The sequence below is a fragment of the Aricia agestis genome, chromosome 7 (genome assembly GCF_905147365.1).
Source record: "Aricia agestis chromosome 7, ilAriAges1.1, whole genome shotgun sequence".
In the NCBI taxonomy this organism is placed as follows: Eukaryota; Metazoa; Arthropoda; class Insecta; order Lepidoptera; family Lycaenidae; genus Aricia; species Aricia agestis.
Window position 1 is genome coordinate 3,112,688 of NC_056412.1, and position 20,932 is coordinate 3,133,619.

A 20,932-nucleotide genomic window follows, 5' to 3' on the forward strand; every position below is an offset into this window, starting at 1 on the left:
TTATTGAATTGTTAAATGAAATTTATTGAATTGTTAAATGGAATTTATTGAATTGTTAAATGGAATTTATTGAATTGTTAAATGGAATTTATTGAATTGTTAAATGGAATTTATTGAATTGTTAAATGGAATTTATTGAATTTGATTAAGTGAAATTTATTGAATTTGATTAAGTGAAATTTAGTGAATTTGATTAAGTGAAATTTAGTGAATTTGATTAAGTGAAATTTAGTGAATTCAATTAAGTGAAATTTAGTGAATTCAATTAAGTGAAATTGAGTGAAATGGATTGAATTGAGATTTTAGACTGGAGTTGACTGAAATGGAAAAAAGTGTCTATACATTCTGCCTTTCTAGAGGCGTACAAAACTTTCGAAGCGGTGATAGTTTTTGAAATTCGACACGTGTTTCTTAACATTATTGGCTACTGGACCATGTTAAGGTTCTTAAATTCGTTTTAAATAGATGTCAAGTCTTTACTGGGGCTTAAATAATTTGAATTTATTTCCTGAAAGAATGGTTCGTGCATTTGCTCCTACTAAAAATTAGTATTCAGAATGTTTTTGTTAGAAATTAAGAAACGCTGCAGTGAATATCCAATATTATTAATCCTGAAAGTTCAACATTCACCATGTCAATATTCGTGTCGCATCGTCACTCCTTGACTAGACTAGATAATAATGCATCTAGGTACATAGGTATAAATAAAAATTACTATGTTAAAGCACTTACTATGTTAAACATACAAAGCAATGGGCGTGACAGTTTTTCCATGTATCACAAAATGTAAAGATTGTAGAATATAGGTGTTAGGTACTATTATTGGGCTCGCTTCGCTCGCCCCGATTATAATTGCCAAAGTTATGTCAACTGCAAATAACACTTCTTTGTGATTGATAGCGTTAGGAGTGAGTGAATCTAATATATTATTATTATTTATTATGTGAAACTTTCTCGTGTCGGTGTTTGCTCGCAAGCTCCTCCAGAGCGCCTCAACCGATTTTAATGAAATTTTGTATGTACATTCGTTGGACCTGAGAATAGGTTTTTATCTGCTTTTTAAATATTGATACTAGAAATAATTTATACGGCAAAACGTTCGCCGGGTCAGCTAGTAGTTATATAAAGTAAAAGCTGAAAGAGACTAAGAAACTTCTTTGAGGTAAGCTAAACTTATTAAGCTATAACGATTAAGAATTATAATGTAACTCTACTGGAACATTTTTGTGTTTTAGATATTTATTATTTTTACATAATATTGTAATTTGTAGACAATTGGATGAACAATTTTTAAGCGAACTTTTTGCTTTACCTCGTAAACGGTAGTGTCATTGAAAGCAATCAGTTTTGCGATCTACAAAATCAAACGTTTTTTTGTCATATCCAGAAAAATGGCTACCACAAGATTCCTATCATCGATAGATCAAAGCACTGTAATGTTGTATTTCTGTTCTTATAAAACAAACTGTTCGCTTCTATTCGGTGGTATATAAAAATCGTATACCTAGTCAATAATTTTAAGATACCTATTTAAAAAAAAATTAAAAAAACTTCAAATTGTTACGATTACGAATAATACGGTAACAAAGAGATGAGACAATTCTATCTACTGTTACTGATGTAAACAATTACTAAGTGAAGATTCGATCCGTTTAATTATATTTCCTTAAATCTACTTCGGACTATAAGTACATATTGAGAAGTTTAAAGGGGTTGGCTTATATTTCTGGTCCACACTTTTAGTATTTTACTTTTAAAATTGTCAAATTCTACTGCATTAGTATTTTACTTTTAAAATTGTCAAATTCTACTGCATTTATCTTTGATTAAATATAGATTTTTTATAACAGTCTGTCGTATAGTATTTTGGTTATTATTCGTTGAAATAGAATTAGCAAAGCTGCTATCGAAGTAGAATTTAATATGATTTGTCAATGGGATGTTTTTCTTTTAATTCGTCAAGTTAAAGTTCCACGTGGTCGCTAGATTGAGTATTTGGTAGACAACAATCGATGATCCCAAATGTAAAACTAGACGCATTTATATTTTAAATTTTTAATGAATATGTAGAAAATAGTTAAGGTCAACTTGGGGAAGACCGGCAATCAGCATACTTTATTTGAATTGTATTAAACGTTCATTCGACACTCGGACGCTTTTCAAAATTTGGTTATGGCAAAATTTTGCCTACACATCAGGACGATATCTATTTTTAACCGACTTCCTTCATGTTAAATGGTTAATATTCTACTAATGTTACAAAATAAAAACGATAGCGATAGGTATCACAATTCTAAAAGTAAAAAATACTTTTAAGTTTAAGGTCAAAACTCCTTTACTTAATTATTATTATTATTGTTGGTATTGTAGTTTTCTATTCTCCTTTGTAAGAGTTTGTTCCAAAGTTGCGGGCTTAATGTGGCCAAACAACTATTATTATTATTATTTCTGACAAGTTACTTATTTAAACTACTTAGTATTACTAAACTGGCCTAAAGTATTTAAGGGTCATGTGAGATTTAGATTAAAGACGAAGCAAAAACATAGAAATGACTCAACATTATAGTTTTATGCCTGATCTGGAGCTCGTGGAATCTAGATTTAAAACTATATGTTTAGAAATATAACCAAGTTAATCCCGAATTATTCGAGAACCGATAGAAAATTAGGCATGTATCACACTATCTCTGGTTTAGATGATTAGAAGAAAGTCATTTAAAATGATAATTAAATTACTCATTAATAATTCCGGTAATTTCTTGGTATTATTTAAAAATGTATCAATGCAGTCTGTGTTTTTATGATTATTAATAGTTAAGTTATATTTTTGCAGTGAATCTTAGTATTTGCCCTTGAACCTTTGCCTTTTGATTACCATAAGTTTATGTTGAACAAGATTTTATTTTAGAAAGAAGCATAGTTTATAAAATGCTGTACTATAACAATTGTTTCGAAAAATGTGATAAAGGCATTACATAAATAAGTATGCTCTTTACTGCAGAAAAGCTTAACATGAAGATGTCATGGTTTAAACAAATTTGTTAATTTTGGGTAGTCTTGTAAGTTAATAAAGTGTATAAAATATATTCCCATCTCCACATAAAATAAATTTTAAATTACTTGATATTTCAAAATGTAATTCAGTATATACTTTCCTGGGAATATGATTACTATTTGAAGTTCTATATAGATAATTTATTATAGTTAGTTTTTTTCTGGGAATATCAGATGATCACAGATCTATACAGATGCAAATGATAAATAAAATTAGAATCGGCTGAAGTGAAGTTCCATACTAGTAGCTTTAAAAGTAAAATTGGAAGACCAATAATTGTTAAAACTTCCAGAGGTTTATATCACCAGCGATATTTGATAAAGTACCTAAGATAGGTAATTTTATTTTGTTTTGTTTCTTGTGTGAGATGTTATTAAGTATTTAAGCTTATTTTTAATATTGCCGTTTGTTTCTATTAAGTTTTTTGTGATATATAATTTTATTTTCTTGACACTCGAGTTATGTAATTTCTAATAAATGAATCGCAAAGATAATTATTCTAATGCGCTTTTGTGTAGTTCACAAATTCAGCATAAGTAACTAAAATTTTAGATAGTTGTACTTCTATAATACTGTAATTACCACATTTGTGTTTTTATTGTTTCAACAATGTTGGTTGATATAATTATTGCAAAGCAATTATTGTTCAAAAATCTTATAAGTTATATTAGTTTTATTAATGTTTGTATATTGTAATATTAATTATTATATTATATTTTATCATTCTACACGGTTTGTAACAAAACAAATGAATTGTTTTTCTAAATGTAAAATTTAATTTGATATAAATAACAATAGGTTAGTTTATAGTGAAAATGTATAGATAACTAAAAATATGTTATACCTATGTATTGCACCATTGATGATTGTTTTAAGAGTGCATCGGGACGCTGCACGTTGTCGGATGGCCGAATGTTATGATTTACGTAATTCAGTACTTAGTTTATTGTTTTTAGAATACTAAATTATTGTAACTTAACTATTTTAGACTAAATTAGATGGTAGTTTTAATATTTAAATCTGGCCACACTGACAACGTGCAATCCCAAGGCTACGTTCGCTTCACTTGGAGTGGGGGTTGACGGGTAAAAATTGTGTATAAATACCCCAAGAGCGCAGTATGATGCGAATTTTGACGGAAGAACAATTGTAAGAGGAATCTCTGCCCGAAAGTGTACCACCGTATAATATTGTAGAATAAATGTATTTGAAAGTCATCATGCAGTTTCTTATCATAAGCAGCTGATTTTTGTATATTGGTAAGTTAATAGTTATATAATTTAAGTGTAACATTGACCTACAAACAGTACAATCCATATTTTAGAACCATCAAATTAAAGTATGAAATCCTTTCTATCTCTATTAGCTACCACTTTCAAGATTTTTCGCAGATAAAAATGATGTTTGCCTTATCAAAATGAAGCTACTCACAAAAATTTGCTTGATAATAATAACAAAAACATTGTTCTAGGGCTCCCTGACTATAAGGGTAAAAATGGCACCTAATTCCCTTACTGCGACTTAGCCCCTTATTTTGAGGTGGGAAAGCCATGCTTCGGCACGAATGGGCCGGCTCGAGCGGAGAAATACCACGTCCTCACAGAAAACCGGCGTGAAACAGCGCTTGCGCTGTGTTTCGCCGAGTGAGTCAGTTTACCGGAGGCCCAATCCCCTACCCTATTCCCTTCCCTACCCTTCCCTATTCTCTTCCCTTCCCATCCCTACCCTCCCCTTACCTATTAACCTATTCCCTCTTAAAAGGCCGGCAACGCACCTGCAGCTCTTCTGATGCTGCGAGTGTCCATGGGCGACGGAAGTTGCTTTCCATCAGGTGACCCGTTTGCTCGTTTGCCCCCTTATTTCATAAAAAAAAAATAGCTGTGTAATAAACTAATCTTTCATCACACACTAAATTAAAACATGAGATTTGATTTGATACGTTCACCTTACTCGTATCATAGTTTTTTCAACTACACATACATAATATTATCGATCATATTATAGAATTATATTTTTTTTATTTTCTCACTATCCTGGTCTATAAGATATTAGTGATTGAGGCTTAAATGAAGCTGGCTTAGCAACACCTAAGTCTAACAGGATTTGCGCCCGACGCAATACGCGGCTAATTAAGTAAACCACCGCAAATCAAGGCGCTAATGGATTTGCTAGGGGAGGGTTAGACCCCACATACCACCGCTCACGCACTAATCAAGTCACCCACTCTCCTTATGATTACACTTCGATGCGTCGCAATTTTATCGTAACTGTGTTTTGATCAGCGGGGCTAAAATGGTCACATTTAGCAATTCCTCTCAATCAATTCAGTAAATGAATGGTCAAAACTGTCAAACTGACAAATGTTTTTTTTTTTTTTTTTTGTTTATTAAATAAGGGGGCAAACGAGCAAACGGGTCACCTGATGGTAAGCACTACCATCGCCCATGGACACTGAAAAGGCGATAAATGAAAAAAGTATTCCAATAGAACGATTTGTATTCACTCCTTTACAAAGATAATTAATTTGGAACTTGAAAAATATATTTTATGGAAAGAGTTCACACGCGGCGCTCTGGCTGGCACATCAGAAGAGCTGCAGGTGCGTTGCCGGCCTTTCAAGAGGGAATACGCTCTTTTCTTGAAGGTTTGCAGGTCGTATCGGTCCGGAAATACTGCTGGTGACAGTTCATTCCAGAGTTTTACAGTGCGCGGCAGAAAGTTACGCGAATACGGGTATGTCAAATTAGTACGAATTACCAGACAAGAATTGCAAGCAGACTTGCATTTTGCGATTAAAAAAAATTAATCATATAATGATTCATAATATGATTCTCCAAAGCGACCACTTTAGCCCCGCTGGTTAAGCCCGACACAAATTAGTCACTTTTTTGGTACACTTAGGAAACAAACAGATAAATAACGTGATGGTAGAAGATAGCAAACGCTGGACCGAAGATAGCAAACGCTGGACCAGAAAAGTTACACATGTTACACAAATTTTATCGGAAGCTGTAAAGCAGTTTTGGGTCCTATTTAATGCAAACAAACAAACATATTTTCTTGTATAGTATATAGTATTAATTTATAAACATTGCAGCACTTTTTGGAAACATAATAAACTTTCGCATTTTACTTTACAGACAAGCCAATAAGAAACTTAATTCTCAAGCTTAAGAATTATCTCCACCCTTACCTAGAGCAGGTAATCGGTTAAGCTCTCTTAACGATGCCACGGTGCTAATAAATAGTTGCATATAAGGGTCGTGGTCTTAGGGCCGGTATAAATAGTCAGTACTCAAGTTTAGGCTCTGTGATTGGATGGCTGTAAAAATTTGGACCAATCACAGAGCCGAACCGCGTCTTGAGACCGGGTCGCATCTTAAGTACTGACTATTTATACCGGTCTTAGTGTACTCACTCTACTCCTGCTCTATACAGGGTTCATAGATCACTCGTCTTTATCCAATCGATCTATATCGTTGTAGCCCAGCATAAATAATGATAATATTTATACTGACACTATATTATGAACCGGCAAACTTTGTTATGTTATCATCGTTATTTAAATCAGGAGCTGGTCGCATAAGAGTAAATTTTTATAGATCATCTTCTAGATATTATTGAAAGTGGGTCGGAGGCCGGCGCAGTGGGTCGGAGGTCGGCGCAGTGGGTCGGAGCCGCACGGGGTCCTGTTTTTTTTTTTTTTTTTTTTTTATGAAATAAGGGGCCAAACGAGCAAACGGGTCACCTGATGGAAAGCAACTTCCGTCGCCCATGGACACTCGCAGCATCAGAAGAGCTGCAAGTGCGTTGCCGACCTTTTAAGAGGGAATAGGGTAATAGGGGAGGCTAGGGAAGGGAAGGGAAGGGAATAGTTGAAGGTAGGGAAGGGAATAGGGTATTGGTTAGGGGATTGGGCCTCCGGTAAACTCACTCACTCGGCGAAACATAGCGCAAGCGCTGTTTCACGCCGGTTTTCTGTGAGAACGTGGTATTTATCTGGTCGAGCCGGCCCATTCGTGCCGAAGCATGGCTCTCCCACGTATAAGTAATGTCAAGTCGGTATGAACTCATACATAGTAAATTATGAAGACTGAATTAAAGTGACTTGTGCCTCGATAAACGCTAGTGACTATGTCTTATGAGGGTGACTAACCCAAAAAATCAAACATCGTCCTTCTCTCTTCACACTCACGCCCGTGATATGCCAGGTGAAAAAGGACGACGCGGAATCATCGCCAAGTTAGTTTTTTTAATAACTCGATAAATATACAACATTTTAAAAATCTGCTAGGTCAGTTTCTCAATTATAGAATTTTATACAATGTGTTCAAATATTACCTTAGTGTAATACCGTGCATTACACGGCAATAAAAGAAAAATTCGTGAAAATTTGATGCATCTTTGTGATTTTTTTCTATCGGGAAAATTTTAAGATATCGTGTTTCCGCTAGGTTGAATCCTCTGAAATATTATAATGTAGTATCTATGTTTAAACTACGGAACCCTAAAAATGAAACAATTCGGGGCTTATTTTCAAGTATAAAAATGAATTACAAAATCGTCAATTTTGGGTTAGCCACCCACTTAATTTATGGAGGGAACTATTATTTAGAACATAATATTATATTCTGGTAAAAAGATATGTAATTTGGCATGGTGCCATTGCGTATTTTTTTTTTGTAGCGATATTATCGCAAATTTGTCGCTGGCTGTGTGCCCTAGAATGCTATGTAAACGCGATACAAATGCGATACAAACGCTATACAAACGCGATACAAAGAAAATTTGCAATAATACAAAAATTGCAATTTTTATTTATTTTACTAAGTTATTATAAGAACACATTGTAATAAGATGCCGCAAGGCTCAGCTTAACAGGAATAAAAAGCCAGTATTATTTCAATTATTATATTTACAAAGAACATGAAAAGTATAGCTTAATAATATCTTATGTGTAATTGGATGTATAATGAAATGAAAATGATTTATTTATGAGAATTTCTTTATGCAAATGTAATAAATATTATGATTGAGAGCTCTGTGATTTTTGATGAAAGGCACGTAAAATGTATTTTTATTAGCTAAAATGTAAAGAATATAGCACTATGCCATGCCATTAATTAATTAATTATGTATATGCAAAAGAGCGGCTGTGTCACTCCTATATTTTGAGGCCAAGTCTGGTATCTTATGGAAGTGTAACCAAATCATGACTTTCATTTAAAACTAACCTAAACAATTATAATTTTGATGTCCAAGATAGTAATATAAGTAAACCTAGAAAATATAAATGAGACAAAAAAAACTTATGCAAGGTTAAATATACACATGAAAGATAAAATACGTTGTATCATAAATTACTTATTACAATTATTTTTAATTTAATAATGTTGACACTTGACAATAATTTGTTTTAGCGCTTTTATTTGATGTAATTAACGGATTTGGATACTTTTTTACCTGCATGGGCTTATCTATTAGGTTGGGGATAAAATTTCTTCGCATTTTATATAAAAATTCAAAAGGTTTCTTTTATAAAGTTGATATACATTTGACTAAAGTATTTAGATGCCATTTTGTAGGTAGGCTCGTGACCCATCACTTTAAAAATTTTGGGGCTTCTCCTCAAAAAACTGCGACGAGTGGTTTTGGCAGTCCTCTCGTGATGTTAACTTGACTTTAATAATACCAAAATCAGCCAGATACAAATGGTACAGCCGAAAAGATTTTATTACAAGTTCATACATACTAATTGCGAAAAGACTTTTCCCCCAACCTATTACTAACAAACTCCAATTCAAAGGTAAGAAAAATGAGACGGACAAAATAGTTTAAGGCACGAATTTCCCGAACAGGCAAGAATGAGCCTCAAAGCTATTGAATTTAAAAAGCGCTATCTATGATGTAACCTTTATCTATGTCTAGTCTTTCAGCCTGTAATAAATGCCGTGGGGTTCCGGTTCCTCTATCTTGGGTTTGGGTACGTAAGGGTTCTTCAATGGATCCGCGTTCAGTCTGAAAACAGGAGAATAAATATTAATAATATACAAATACTTACTCTTGTCACAGTGTTTACTGCGCGAACGGCTCAACAGATTTTAATGTGTACAATGAACAAATGAAATTTTGTGTAAACAGGTTTTTATCTACTTTTTATATTGATACGATATGAAGACGGCATTTTTTTGAGTCTCTAACTCAAAAAAATGACGTCTTCATACCTATACAAATTGTCCGGATCGGCAATTTGTATGTGTAAGAAGACAGATTTTTTTGAGTTCCCAGCATTGTTCTCATAGAAAAAGTTGTTTATTTTGACGGGCTCATTTGATGGTTTCAGAGATAACGGTATTTACACTAACACACTGTATTATTAATAAAAGTAGTGCATAAAAATATTCAAGAATAAAAGCTTTTGGTTTTTTTCACGAGCGGAACATACAAACAGTTCGTTTACAGATAGAAGAATTCAAAGAACTTTTACACACGGTAAAATTACTACTTTGTTCGACTTTATTTTCACACGTTATTTTTTACACACACTTTTTTTACTTATCAAAAACTTTGAGAGCCATTTCAATTGACGGCGGGTAAGTGTGGGTTAATTATTATGTTTAATTATGGTTGTTTTGTGTTCGGAATGCCGATTATATTTTACTAGTCAACTTGTGTAATAAACGTTTTTATCCTAAGAGGAGAAACACCATTTTAATCCTAATAGGCGAAATAAACTTTGGTGCTACAATGAATGAATGAATGAATGAATGATTTATTGCATAAATGCGGTACAAAAAGGTCTTACAATTTTACTTAAATGGTTCCAACACTCTGCCTAATAAGTGGCGTGCAAAATAATCTTAAATTATATGGCATTAACATAATTATTATAAAAGTACTAAAATTAAATAATAACTCATTAGTCATTACATTAAACATGACATTAATTAAATCCACTAAATTATTAAGAATTAATTTAAAATAAACCTATTTCAAAGAGCCGCACCAGCACCAATTTTATCCCACCATAAACTATCTATGGCCGATGAAGCCAGTTTCATTCTCTACTCAGTTTCCACCAATAAAATAATCCGACCGAAATCCGACTTGTTATGCTAAGTACTCACATGCGGTTTCGCTCGATAGTTTTACTCCAAATCGAGTAATATAGACCGCAAAACTCACAGCTCGAAGGCTCGCATTGAGCTGGCTCGATGGAATTAAATATATCGATTTAAGATAAAACTATCGAGCAATGCTGAATGTGTGGACGAAAACCCGAGCCGCGGGTTTTGCTCGACGTTGTTGCTCGTTCGAGCAAAACCGTATGTAAGTACTTAGCATTACACATAATATAATATCATTTCAGTATATTGACAGAAACGTTGTCAAACGTCGAACGAAACTTTTTGTTTACTGTCTAGGCTGGTGCTGCCTCTGGCGTGAAAACATTGCGGTGATAATATATTCCATTCCAATCAACGAAAAGTTACAGTTTACACGTTCAGTTTCTCATCAGTTCGGTCCATCAATCTGGTAAAGATTGACGCGTAACTTAACGTCTGACCCACGAATTGATGGACTCATAATTATTTGTTTATTATGTACTTTTCGGTCATCAGTCTGGCGTCAATCACAGATTGATGGACTGAACTGATGCGAGATTGACCGTGTAACCGTTGTCATAGAAAGAGAGCCATTATAGTTGGTTCAGAGCTATTGTACAGCGGAATTTCTGAAAATAATCTTAAGAGGAGTCCACACCGCCCTTTTTTCCATACAGACGTTGTCCCCTGTCTCCTCCCTGGATAATGCTAGTAGAGTTATAATTTTTTTTTCTTAATATCTACGGCCACTAATACAAAGTCCCTATGTTTTCTTTTTTTTTCATAATTTAATTATTAAATAAGATATGAACGTTCAAAAACCCAAAAAAAATGGCCAGATTTTCCGCTGTATTCAAACATCCAGAAAACAGATTTGGCTAGATTATACAAAAAAAACTAAAACATAGGAACACAGCTCAGGCCTTTTTTAATCTTTAGTGAAAAAAGTACTTAAATCGGTTAAGTTTTGGAGAAGGAATCAGGGGACAACGAATCGTTGATTTTCTGCAGTTGTCTCTATCGCGTTCTGCGGTATAGGCTTGAGGTAAGGGAGACAGCTATAGATATTACACGTACTTTTTTGTCATTTCTCTAGCCCCTGGTGTATCCTCTTAACGTCGTCCGCATAAGGGTGATACTCACTTGTAGTGCTCGATAGCCTGCGAGCAGTCAACGTTGTACCACCAGTCGCAGGCGAACTTGGTTTGGTCAAACAGCGTGCCGTTCGTGCAGAGGAACGCCGCGCCTTGGTGGCCCTCGCGTCCGTCGTGACACACGTGGTAAGCCTGGAAAAGGGTAATCCATACTTAATATAAACGCCTGTCTGTAACATCTTCAAGCTTAAGCCGTTGAACTAATTTTGATGAAATTTGGTATGGGATACCTTGAGCCCCGGGAATGGACATGATATGATACGTTTTTTGTCGAAAAAAATTTTGCGGTCAAAACAAAGTTTCTACTTACGACTTTTTCATCTACACCTTATATAAATTCATTGACCAGACATCGTATTTTTTAATTTTTTTTGTTGGCATTATATGTTGGGGTTATTTGTTTTGCATTACCACACAACGATCACGTGACGTATTGTAGCGTGTGTTGACGTTAGCGTGATAACAAGACTTCCCTATTGAGACAAGTGAGCCAAAGTCGCAAAGTAAACACAACTTTTTATGCTACAAGGGGCAAACGAGTTCCGCGTCATTCGCACGCGACGCGCAGACTAAAGGTACAAGTTGAAACCGAGCGACACGCGACAACTGCAGACGACGTGTCGTCGCTTACGTCTTCAATTTTCGTCATTTTCTTTCATTCAACTTTCTTTTTGGCGCATTTAGTAATTGAATGCGTCAACGTACGCAACGTCAACATTGTCATTTTTGTTTTTTGGATACGGTCTGCCTGATGCCTCACGTTCGCTGTTCACTGCGCTATAACGCATGCCTTTGCCGAATATAAAAAGGCACAGGGTGGACAAAGCTATTATGTTTCTCTTAAGCGATCATGCTTTACATCTTGAACAATTTTATTTCCCAGCAGGGAGTCAGGTCGACTGCGAACAGCAGCGCGTCATAGCCTTCAATCCAATTTGCGAAAGAATAAAACATGTTTTGTATATTCTTTTCAAAAATAAAATTATTCGCATACCGTCTTCATTGTTTTATTTGCGCTCCTTCGTGATTCGCCAGAACAATACCAACTTCTATTCGACTCACTTTGAATGATACTCAAAAATATTGGAACGAACTAATGAATTCAGATTTCACAATTACGTTTGCGCTACATTTTACTTTCCATGTACAAAAACTTACAACAGTAACAAAAACCTAACCTAACAACTACGAATAATGTTTTCGAAGTTACAACTTTGCGACGCATGTTAAGTAATTCAAGTTTATAATGAAAATGTAATTATAATTTTAGATTTCTTCCAAGTCTGAGGTCACGATGTAAAGTTGTTTTCAACTTATTTAATTTAGCCAAGGCGCCATAAATTTTCTTAATATTATTAAACAACACCTCAAGGAGGAACCTTAAAGTGTTTAAGTGTTTAAATTGTAAATGTTTTATACGTTTTTCTTTTTAGGCTGCATGATGATTATACTTCTAAACCAAAATATGTCATAATAACAACTTCATGACATAAGCATTAAGTTCTAATCTGTCAACTTTCACAATCAATATAAAAATATTATATTAACGTCACTAACGCAAATTATAAACTCGTATTTGAGTACTTCAGTTATGATTGAAATTATATTTTGTTAGTATTGAAATAAATTATAATTTACGATACTTGAATTTTTTGGAACCTTTCAAAAGGACAATAAAAACCGGCCAAGTGCGTACCACGCAATATAGGGTTCCGTACCGCTAGGTTTTGATTATTTTTGTATAGTCAATAAATGGACATTTATAACGCGTTTTACACTACTAACAACATCATCTCAGTTACGCTCAAAGGATTTTGAACGAAATGTTCCCTTGTACCTCTACGAATACATTTTGTTAGTTGATCGACTATTACTCAATAACTTATGAAGTCTTCTTAGCCGTGATAGTTTTTCTTTTAAATTCAGCATAATATACCTATCCTACTTCCGTGATTTTTTTCACATATCCCGATGGAGCCGTTTAGCTGGTAGAAGGGGGGGTCACTGGACTCTAACGATTTTTTTCATATTTCACAAATGGATCCCTAAGTCGGAAAACTATCTTTAAATACTCGTAATATTTAAAAACAATCCAACGACACCCCACACGGTGGGGTGGACGTGAAAAAAAATCACTGATGTGTAGAGGAGGTACCGTAATTATTATTCTTTAAATATATTATAAATACCATTTTGTCGGCATTATTAAGATGTGCATTTATGCAGAATTACAACTTTGTAAGCCTTATACTCTCTGACAAACGGACGGACGGACAGACGGACATACCGAAGCTGTAAGGGTTCCTTGTTGACTACGGACTAAAATGGGTTAAGATATAGAATTTTAGTAATGATTATGATCAGTATGAAAACTTTATTAGGTCCTTTTATAATATCATTCAAATGAGAACACAATAAAATAACAAAGCACGGAAAAACACTAAAAGAATGCGACAACACGGCTCTATTGTATTAAAAGAGTCTTTGATCGAAATCATTCGCCTTTGTACAATAAATCGACTTAACAAAAAGCGAAATAATTCAAAATGAATTATTTAATATCTCTTTAGAGTCAGAGAGACAAATCCAATTAAAAGAAAACAGCCCTCAAAGGCTACAGCGCTGCAACCCGCTGGCCCAGTTTTGGACGTACTGTTTGAAGCTTCATCAGAATTTAACACAGTTTCTAGAATTATATTACGCGAAAGATATCTGAAAGGATGAGGTGTTACGTTTTTGTTCTTGGGTGATTATTACTATAAATTAAATGACGCCCACTAGCGCTAGAACCGTACACTCTCCCGAATAAAACTAACCTATGTCCTTTCTTGGGAATCGAAGTATCCATACCAAATTTGGGCAAAAACGGTTCAGCGGTTTACAGCTATATCGTGACACATGAAAGTTATATCGTGACATATGACAGCAGTTTGACACGGTAGAGCCTAAGGCTACATAGCGGCACCGGGAGGAAAAAAGAATTTGAAACAAAAATTCCTTATCCTCATTACCTGACATCCTGTCTCCACATTAGCGTACATCCCGGGATGGATGGGCACGTGCGCACACGAGAACCTGGTCTCCGGGACGGTGTGGTAGATGGGGTAGTCCACGCCCGGGACCCCGGGGACGTTGCGGAGGTCCTGGGGTTTCTCGTGCTCCCTCAAGGGTTTCTTATACACCACCTGCTCATACTGGAAAGGGTGGGGCTCGTATCTCTGTAACAATTGAATGTTAGAGTTAAAATGTTAATAATTAGATGACGCCTGCAACTCCGTTGCGCCATAATTCGTTTATCGCGCGGGAACCGTACATTTTTCCGGGATAAAAGTATCCTATGTCCTTTCCCGGGACTCAAAGTATCTCCATACCAAACAGCAAAATCGGTTCAGCGGCTTAGGCGTGAAGAGGTAACAGACAGACAAACGAGACTCACAATTTTAGTATGGATAATTAAATACACCGGTTAATAAATTTCACCAGTTATTTTTTTTTAATTTAACTACTTATAAAAAATATAATTGGTTGTAGACTTCTAATTGTTCTAGATTCTAGAAGTATCAAGATTAAAAATAGTTATAATATTGTCGCTAAATACGAAACCAGCTTTCACGCGAATCAAGTCGCACTTGTCCGGTTTTTAGAGTTTCGTAATTCAGTCATCTGGAATGAATTACCAAACCCCCATAATTCTTTTTACCTCATTTGCTCATTCAATGAGATCCAAGCTTAAGCCACACTAGCAGACTTAGCATCGCAACAGTAGAAATGGGAAAGAATACTGACGTATATTTTATCGACAAATTGGCGGATTTCCATTGCCTAACTCATAACTGTCACTTTGTCTATTCTTCCGTAGATTCAATCGGTCGAGGTATATCGTATAAGTTATAACTAACATACGTACTAAGTACGAACTCCTTTCGCACACAAATTATGCGACTTCAAAACTAACTCTGTGCCTTCACAATATGATACAAAATGGCTTGTACGTAAGTTACCCAATGTTTGAACTGCTGCAGCTTTGGACCAGTTTTTATGTAACATATGAACTACTCTAAGTGGAGCAAGGTAAATACTTTTAAATGCTCTTTGACTGAGTTCGCTTGGTATTTATTCAATACCTTTCGGCGGACCCCTTTTGACTCTATCAGAATAGAGAAAAGATAAGCTAAACAACAATTTCGCAACGAGCAATATAGCAGTCAGAAATGTAATTTATCGGACTATCAATGCATTGACTTTACCTCTAGCCTGTGTAGTTTTGTCAGAAGACACACATTTCACTAAACTGCGCCAGAAAAGTTTCTTTAAATTATATTCTTCATGTGTTATAATCACTGTAAATGTATTATACTAGCTGTAGACTGTAAGAGTGATATCAGGCTGCCCCTTAAGGTGTCAAGTATTTTTTTAAGTCATTTTTTTATTCATCAACGGTTTTGATACTGGAAATATTTGAAGAAAAACTAAACAGTCAGGAGGTCAGTAACAATACGGCAATTAATATCAAGTTTATGTCTTTGAGGTCAATTTGTATTGTTTTTGTTATGACCTTTATTGCTTTTGGAGATTAATGAGATAATATTATATTCACGAAAGGAAGATCCTTGGAAAGGACGTAATTATCTACCAATTCTACAAAGTCGTCTATTAGAATTTGTTACAATAGTAATATTATATATTAAGCTATTAATCTGTTCAATTAATTACAGACTCAAAATTAAAAATAAACGTGGGAGAGCCATGCTTCGGCACGAATGGGCTGGCTCGACCGGAGAAATACCAGGTTCTCACCGAAAACCGGCGTGAAAACAGCGCTTGCGCTGTGTTTTGCCGAGTGAGTGAGTTTACCGGAGGCCCAATCCCCTACCCTATTCCCTTCCCTACCCTCCCCTATTCCCTTCCCTATCCTTCCCTACCCTACCCTATTACCCTATTCCCTCTTAAAAGGCCGGCAACGCACCTGCAGCTCTTCTGATACTGCGAGTGTCCATGGGCTTTGCATCAGGTAACCCGTTTGCCCCTTTATTTCGTTTAAAAAAATTCAAAGTTCTGTAGCCCCCTCTATTTTTACTAATATTATTATAAATGCGGAACAGTGGCTGACTGTCTATATGATATCTCATCCCGCTAAAACCGCTGAACCAATATTAGTGACAATCTTATAGTCTAAGGAAAGGACATACGATATATTTTATCTCGGAAAAATGTCCGATTCCCACGCAACAAACAAACAGCGTAACTATGTTGCGGGCAACATCTTGTAAATAAATTCCTTAATTTCAAAGTAAGAAAATGGAACAAAAATAATTTAGCATACAGATTATATTCTAGAAACATTTGGTGGCAATATTGGGCAAGACCGGGCGGCCGTGACAAGGGAACGGCGCCCTTTCTCTACAGCCTTCTAAACACATTCGCCTAATCTAGGGCTTACAATTTAGATACAGTACTATTTAGGAACTATGTTCATCATCGTCTGTAATGGTAATATGCCAAGTTAATACGCATTCGAATAAATGTTGCATTTTTCCTGGAATACATCGAGACGCGTCATCAGTGAACATATTAAATTATAGACGAAAATGAACAAAAAACTGGCTGATAACAGCTTAAGGTCTTACTTTTCTTCTACGTTATTTCTTAGACGTTAAAAAGTGTATTGATGATACCCATTTTCAATAAAAAGATATTTCATTTATTTACTGGAATCCTAATATATTTCGAGTACCATATACAAATTACACTAACTTGACATTATAACTATTACGATATTGTGTCTATTTGTCACATATAAATTTACGCTTAAGCTTCATAACCAATTTCAAGGTTTGGTATGAAGAGAATTTCGGCGCGGCAGCACCACAATTCAAAAAATAAAATCGTAAAAGACGTGATCATACAGTTTGAAAAACATAAATGAATGTTAATTAGCATAGATGCTTCATTTTTACGTTATCTTATTATGCATTGGGTTATTGTACTTTGCACTATCGTTTAATTTTAGGTTAAGATGAGTGCCTTTGGCTTCTTAGAAACGAATAGCAATTGCCAACGGCAGATACAACTGCAGCCGTCGACATTTGTCGACGGCAGTCAACGGCTGCAGTTATATCTGCCGTTTGTAAATGCTGTTCGCCTTTAAGAAGCCATAGAGCGAAATATGGCGCATAAAAAGAGTAGAAATATCAACTTAAGCACATGTTTAGAGTCTTTCAACGTATGTGAAGGAAGTTGGGAATAAATAAAAGTATTTTGGCACTATCGCTCGCCCCGGATACTTAAGTACTACTTAGTGCGATCCAAAACAAAAATATGTTTTAAAATTTTATATAACACTAGCATGTTGCCAAGTAACTTTGAACGATTATGAAATACGATACTTAAAATTGTTTTAGGGTAAATATATTTGTAGAACTTAATAAAGGAAAGCTCAAGGGACAAGAGCTTAAATTATTTCACGTTCATACTAGAGATTTTAACTTTCCTTAATTTTTAGTATAATAAGGACGAGAAACATTGTTAATCCTTCGATCTGGGATTCTTGGAAATGCTATTGTATTCTATTAGTGTCGCGGTGACCGGTCCTTATGGGGCTTGAAGGATTAATATAAATAAGGAACAAAAAGGATTGCACATGGAGAAATCAAAATGAAAGTAAGATTATCATCTAATCTAAACAATCTTTGTCACAAAATATTTTTAACAATTTTCATAAAATGTACTAACAATAAAAATATTTTCAGTGCACTCTACGAATCGAGCTCAAAATATTTCGTTTCCATAATTAAATGCAACAATCAACATCCTCGCAACTAGCAGCTAAAAATAAAATTTAATTAAAATCAATTCACTCCCCTGCAGTCTGGCACTATCGCCAGTTTATTTGCCGTTAATGCAAATAAAAATCAATTGTCAGTATTTGCAGAGCTAACTGTGAAAATTATATTCTCACATAATAGCCGAAATGTTTCGGATAGGCTTCGAAAAATTGAAATTGTTATAGGATTTAAATAATACAAGGTGTAAGCAAAACAAAGTGATAATACTTTAGGGTGTGTATGTGTCCCTTATATAGAGTTCGCTGTGAAAGTAACAGCGCTGAAAAAACAATTTTTTTGTTAACAACCGCGTCACGAATTTTTCCATATAAAGATAAAAAATAAGTTACTCTTTCAGCGCTGCTACTGTAAAAGGAGCCCATAGACACCCTAAAGTAATATCACTTAGTTTTGTTACACCCTGTATATTTGCTGCGAGGAAAGAAATTATACACAACTACTTTGACCGTTATACAATAAGTGTGAGTTATAATATTACGAAGCAATTAATTGTGTATCCATATTAATATTAAAATGCGAAAGTGTGTATGTCCGTCTGTTACTTCTTTGCGCTTAAGCCACTGAACCGACGTTGATGAAATGTTGATAGTTTGACTCCCAAGAAAGGACATAAGCTACTTTTTATCCCGGAAAATATACGGTTCCCGCGCGATAAATGTATTCAGGCGCATCTAGTTGGCTGTAATTGGGATCCTTACATATAAAATTTTCTCAATACGACTTAATTTAGGACCACGGACAGACCACGATAGAGTCCCAAAAGCAACCTTGTGATGATTTTATCTTTAAATTATTTTTGATTCCCTATTTTGAGAGGAAAACATACAAAATATAAAAAAACACGTTTTGACATTTTTAACTCTATCTAAGATTCAGATAACAACTCCGGTATGCTAAACACATTGTTAGGCGGCGATCAAATTGAACTTAAAAACATTTGGAAAACTTCGTACTCCATTCAGGTCCAGTGGGGACCAAAAATTATAAAGTTATGAATACGAGTTTTATCTAAATGACTGTTTTCGTAACTCACAACTTTATACGTTTTACTTTTAAAATAAGCAAGTTATAAATAAATAAAAAAATTATAAAGACTACCGTAATTTATACGGGCACATAAACTCTACATAAAATATTGGGTCGAGAAAATAAGTATCAACTAAAAAAACGACATTATCGTTTTTATTTCAGTTCGTTCAGGAGACGACTGTAAGGCCTTATAAATCCTAATTCCTATGGCTCTCAATATCCAACTCGATGCCATATCTACCGCCATTAAAAAAGTAAATTTAAAAAAATGGTCGTTCTAAATTCAAAAAAATATATCATTGGTGCGAAAATCTAAAAGATAGTCATAACATAAAAAGGATATGGGCGAATTAGACGGCCTCAAATTTAAATTTAAAAAAAAATTTACCTCCAGATAAGCAGCGTCGGAGACGAGTCCACAGAGTAACGCTCCCGTCAGAGCTCCCAGAACGGCTTTTCCCATATCCCCGCACATTTTGACAGTACAGAGCAGACAACTACGAAACAGAGGCAACAGTGGTACACTGAACGGCGAACTGCGCTCCCCACTAGTGGTAGGGTTGCAAAAGCGAAGCGGTTTGTGGTAATGTCATAATCAAGAGGTCAACTTCATGTGATGGTATGCTCTTATATAATACTGTTCCAAATGTCATATTAATTAATGATAATATTATGTGGTTTTCTGGGGCTATGTCACAATAATTTTATTATCTTAGATACAATATCTGTCGCAGTACAAAATATACATACACAACATACTACAATTGTATCTAATGTTATTTTTTCAATGAATTGAAACTTTATTAAACGAATATTAGAAATTAATAATATAACACAATATCTTAATAAATTTATTACTGTTCTTAATTTTTTGTTTCTATGTTCGTACAGGCTAATCTCTTTATCCGTTGGACCGATTTCAATGGAACTTTCATGGTCATATCTTACATCTCCCGTCAACAGCTTATATTCTCTTTTTTTTACGGACTTCCAAAAAAGGAGGAGTTTATGTGCACTTTGCTGTTTGTGACCGGATTCTCAAAATTATTTTTGGTTGTATACTTATACGTATTAAATCTCATAAACCCGAATTGTGTACCATGTTGTAAACCTCGAGGATCCCAAGAGGATCTGTTGAAACAAATATGTACCTATCAACAATGGTTTTGACTTTTTTAGAAATAATGGTCTTAATCTGCTACTAAAAAGTAATATTTTTCACCGTGGTATACCCCAAGGTATAGAGTTTTCGAAGGCGCTGAACATAACTCTTTAGTCCTTATATATTGTTATATAATGTATAATATCATGCAGGGGGGTTTCAGCATTGTTTAAAATACTGCAAGCATATTTACGTTACTATGTCAAAAATATAAAATAGAATCATTATCAATACCATCAATAAACCATTCCTTACCAAATGACCCTACTATTTTCTTTCTGTTATACTTATAGTGTCTTACATCAAACAATTTTCAACGTGGGAATCGAACGCGCGACCTCCAAGTCAAGAGCCGCGCTCTAAATCACTGGACTACGAATGCGTTGAGTCTCATATTATTATTATTTTGACGTGTGAGAGCCATGCTTCGGCACGAATGGGCCGGCACGATCGGATAAATACCACGGGCTCACAGAAAACCGGCGTGAAACAGCGCTTGCGCTGTGTTTCGCCGAGTGAGTGAGTTTACCGGAGGCCCAATCCCCTACCCTTTTCCCTTCCCTACCCTACCCTATTTCCTT

General features: G+C 34.9%; 1 protein-coding gene across 1 annotated transcript; it reads right to left on the bottom strand.

Annotated features, from left to right (window-relative positions):
* Positions 1 to 8,756: 8,756 nt before the first annotated feature.
* On the bottom strand, positions 8,757 to 19,717 carry LOC121728794. Its single transcript, XM_042117085.1, has 4 exons — positions 19,578 to 19,717; positions 14,327 to 14,533; positions 11,305 to 11,447; positions 8,757 to 9,073 (listed from the first exon to the last, which is right to left on the bottom strand). The coding sequence occupies exons 1-4, from the start codon at positions 19,662 to 19,664 to the stop codon at positions 8,980 to 8,982; spliced, it is 531 nt and encodes a 176-aa protein (XP_041973019.1). The 5' UTR covers positions 19,665 to 19,717; the 3' UTR covers positions 8,757 to 8,979.
* Between the last annotated feature and the right edge of the window lie 1,215 nt (positions 19,718 to 20,932).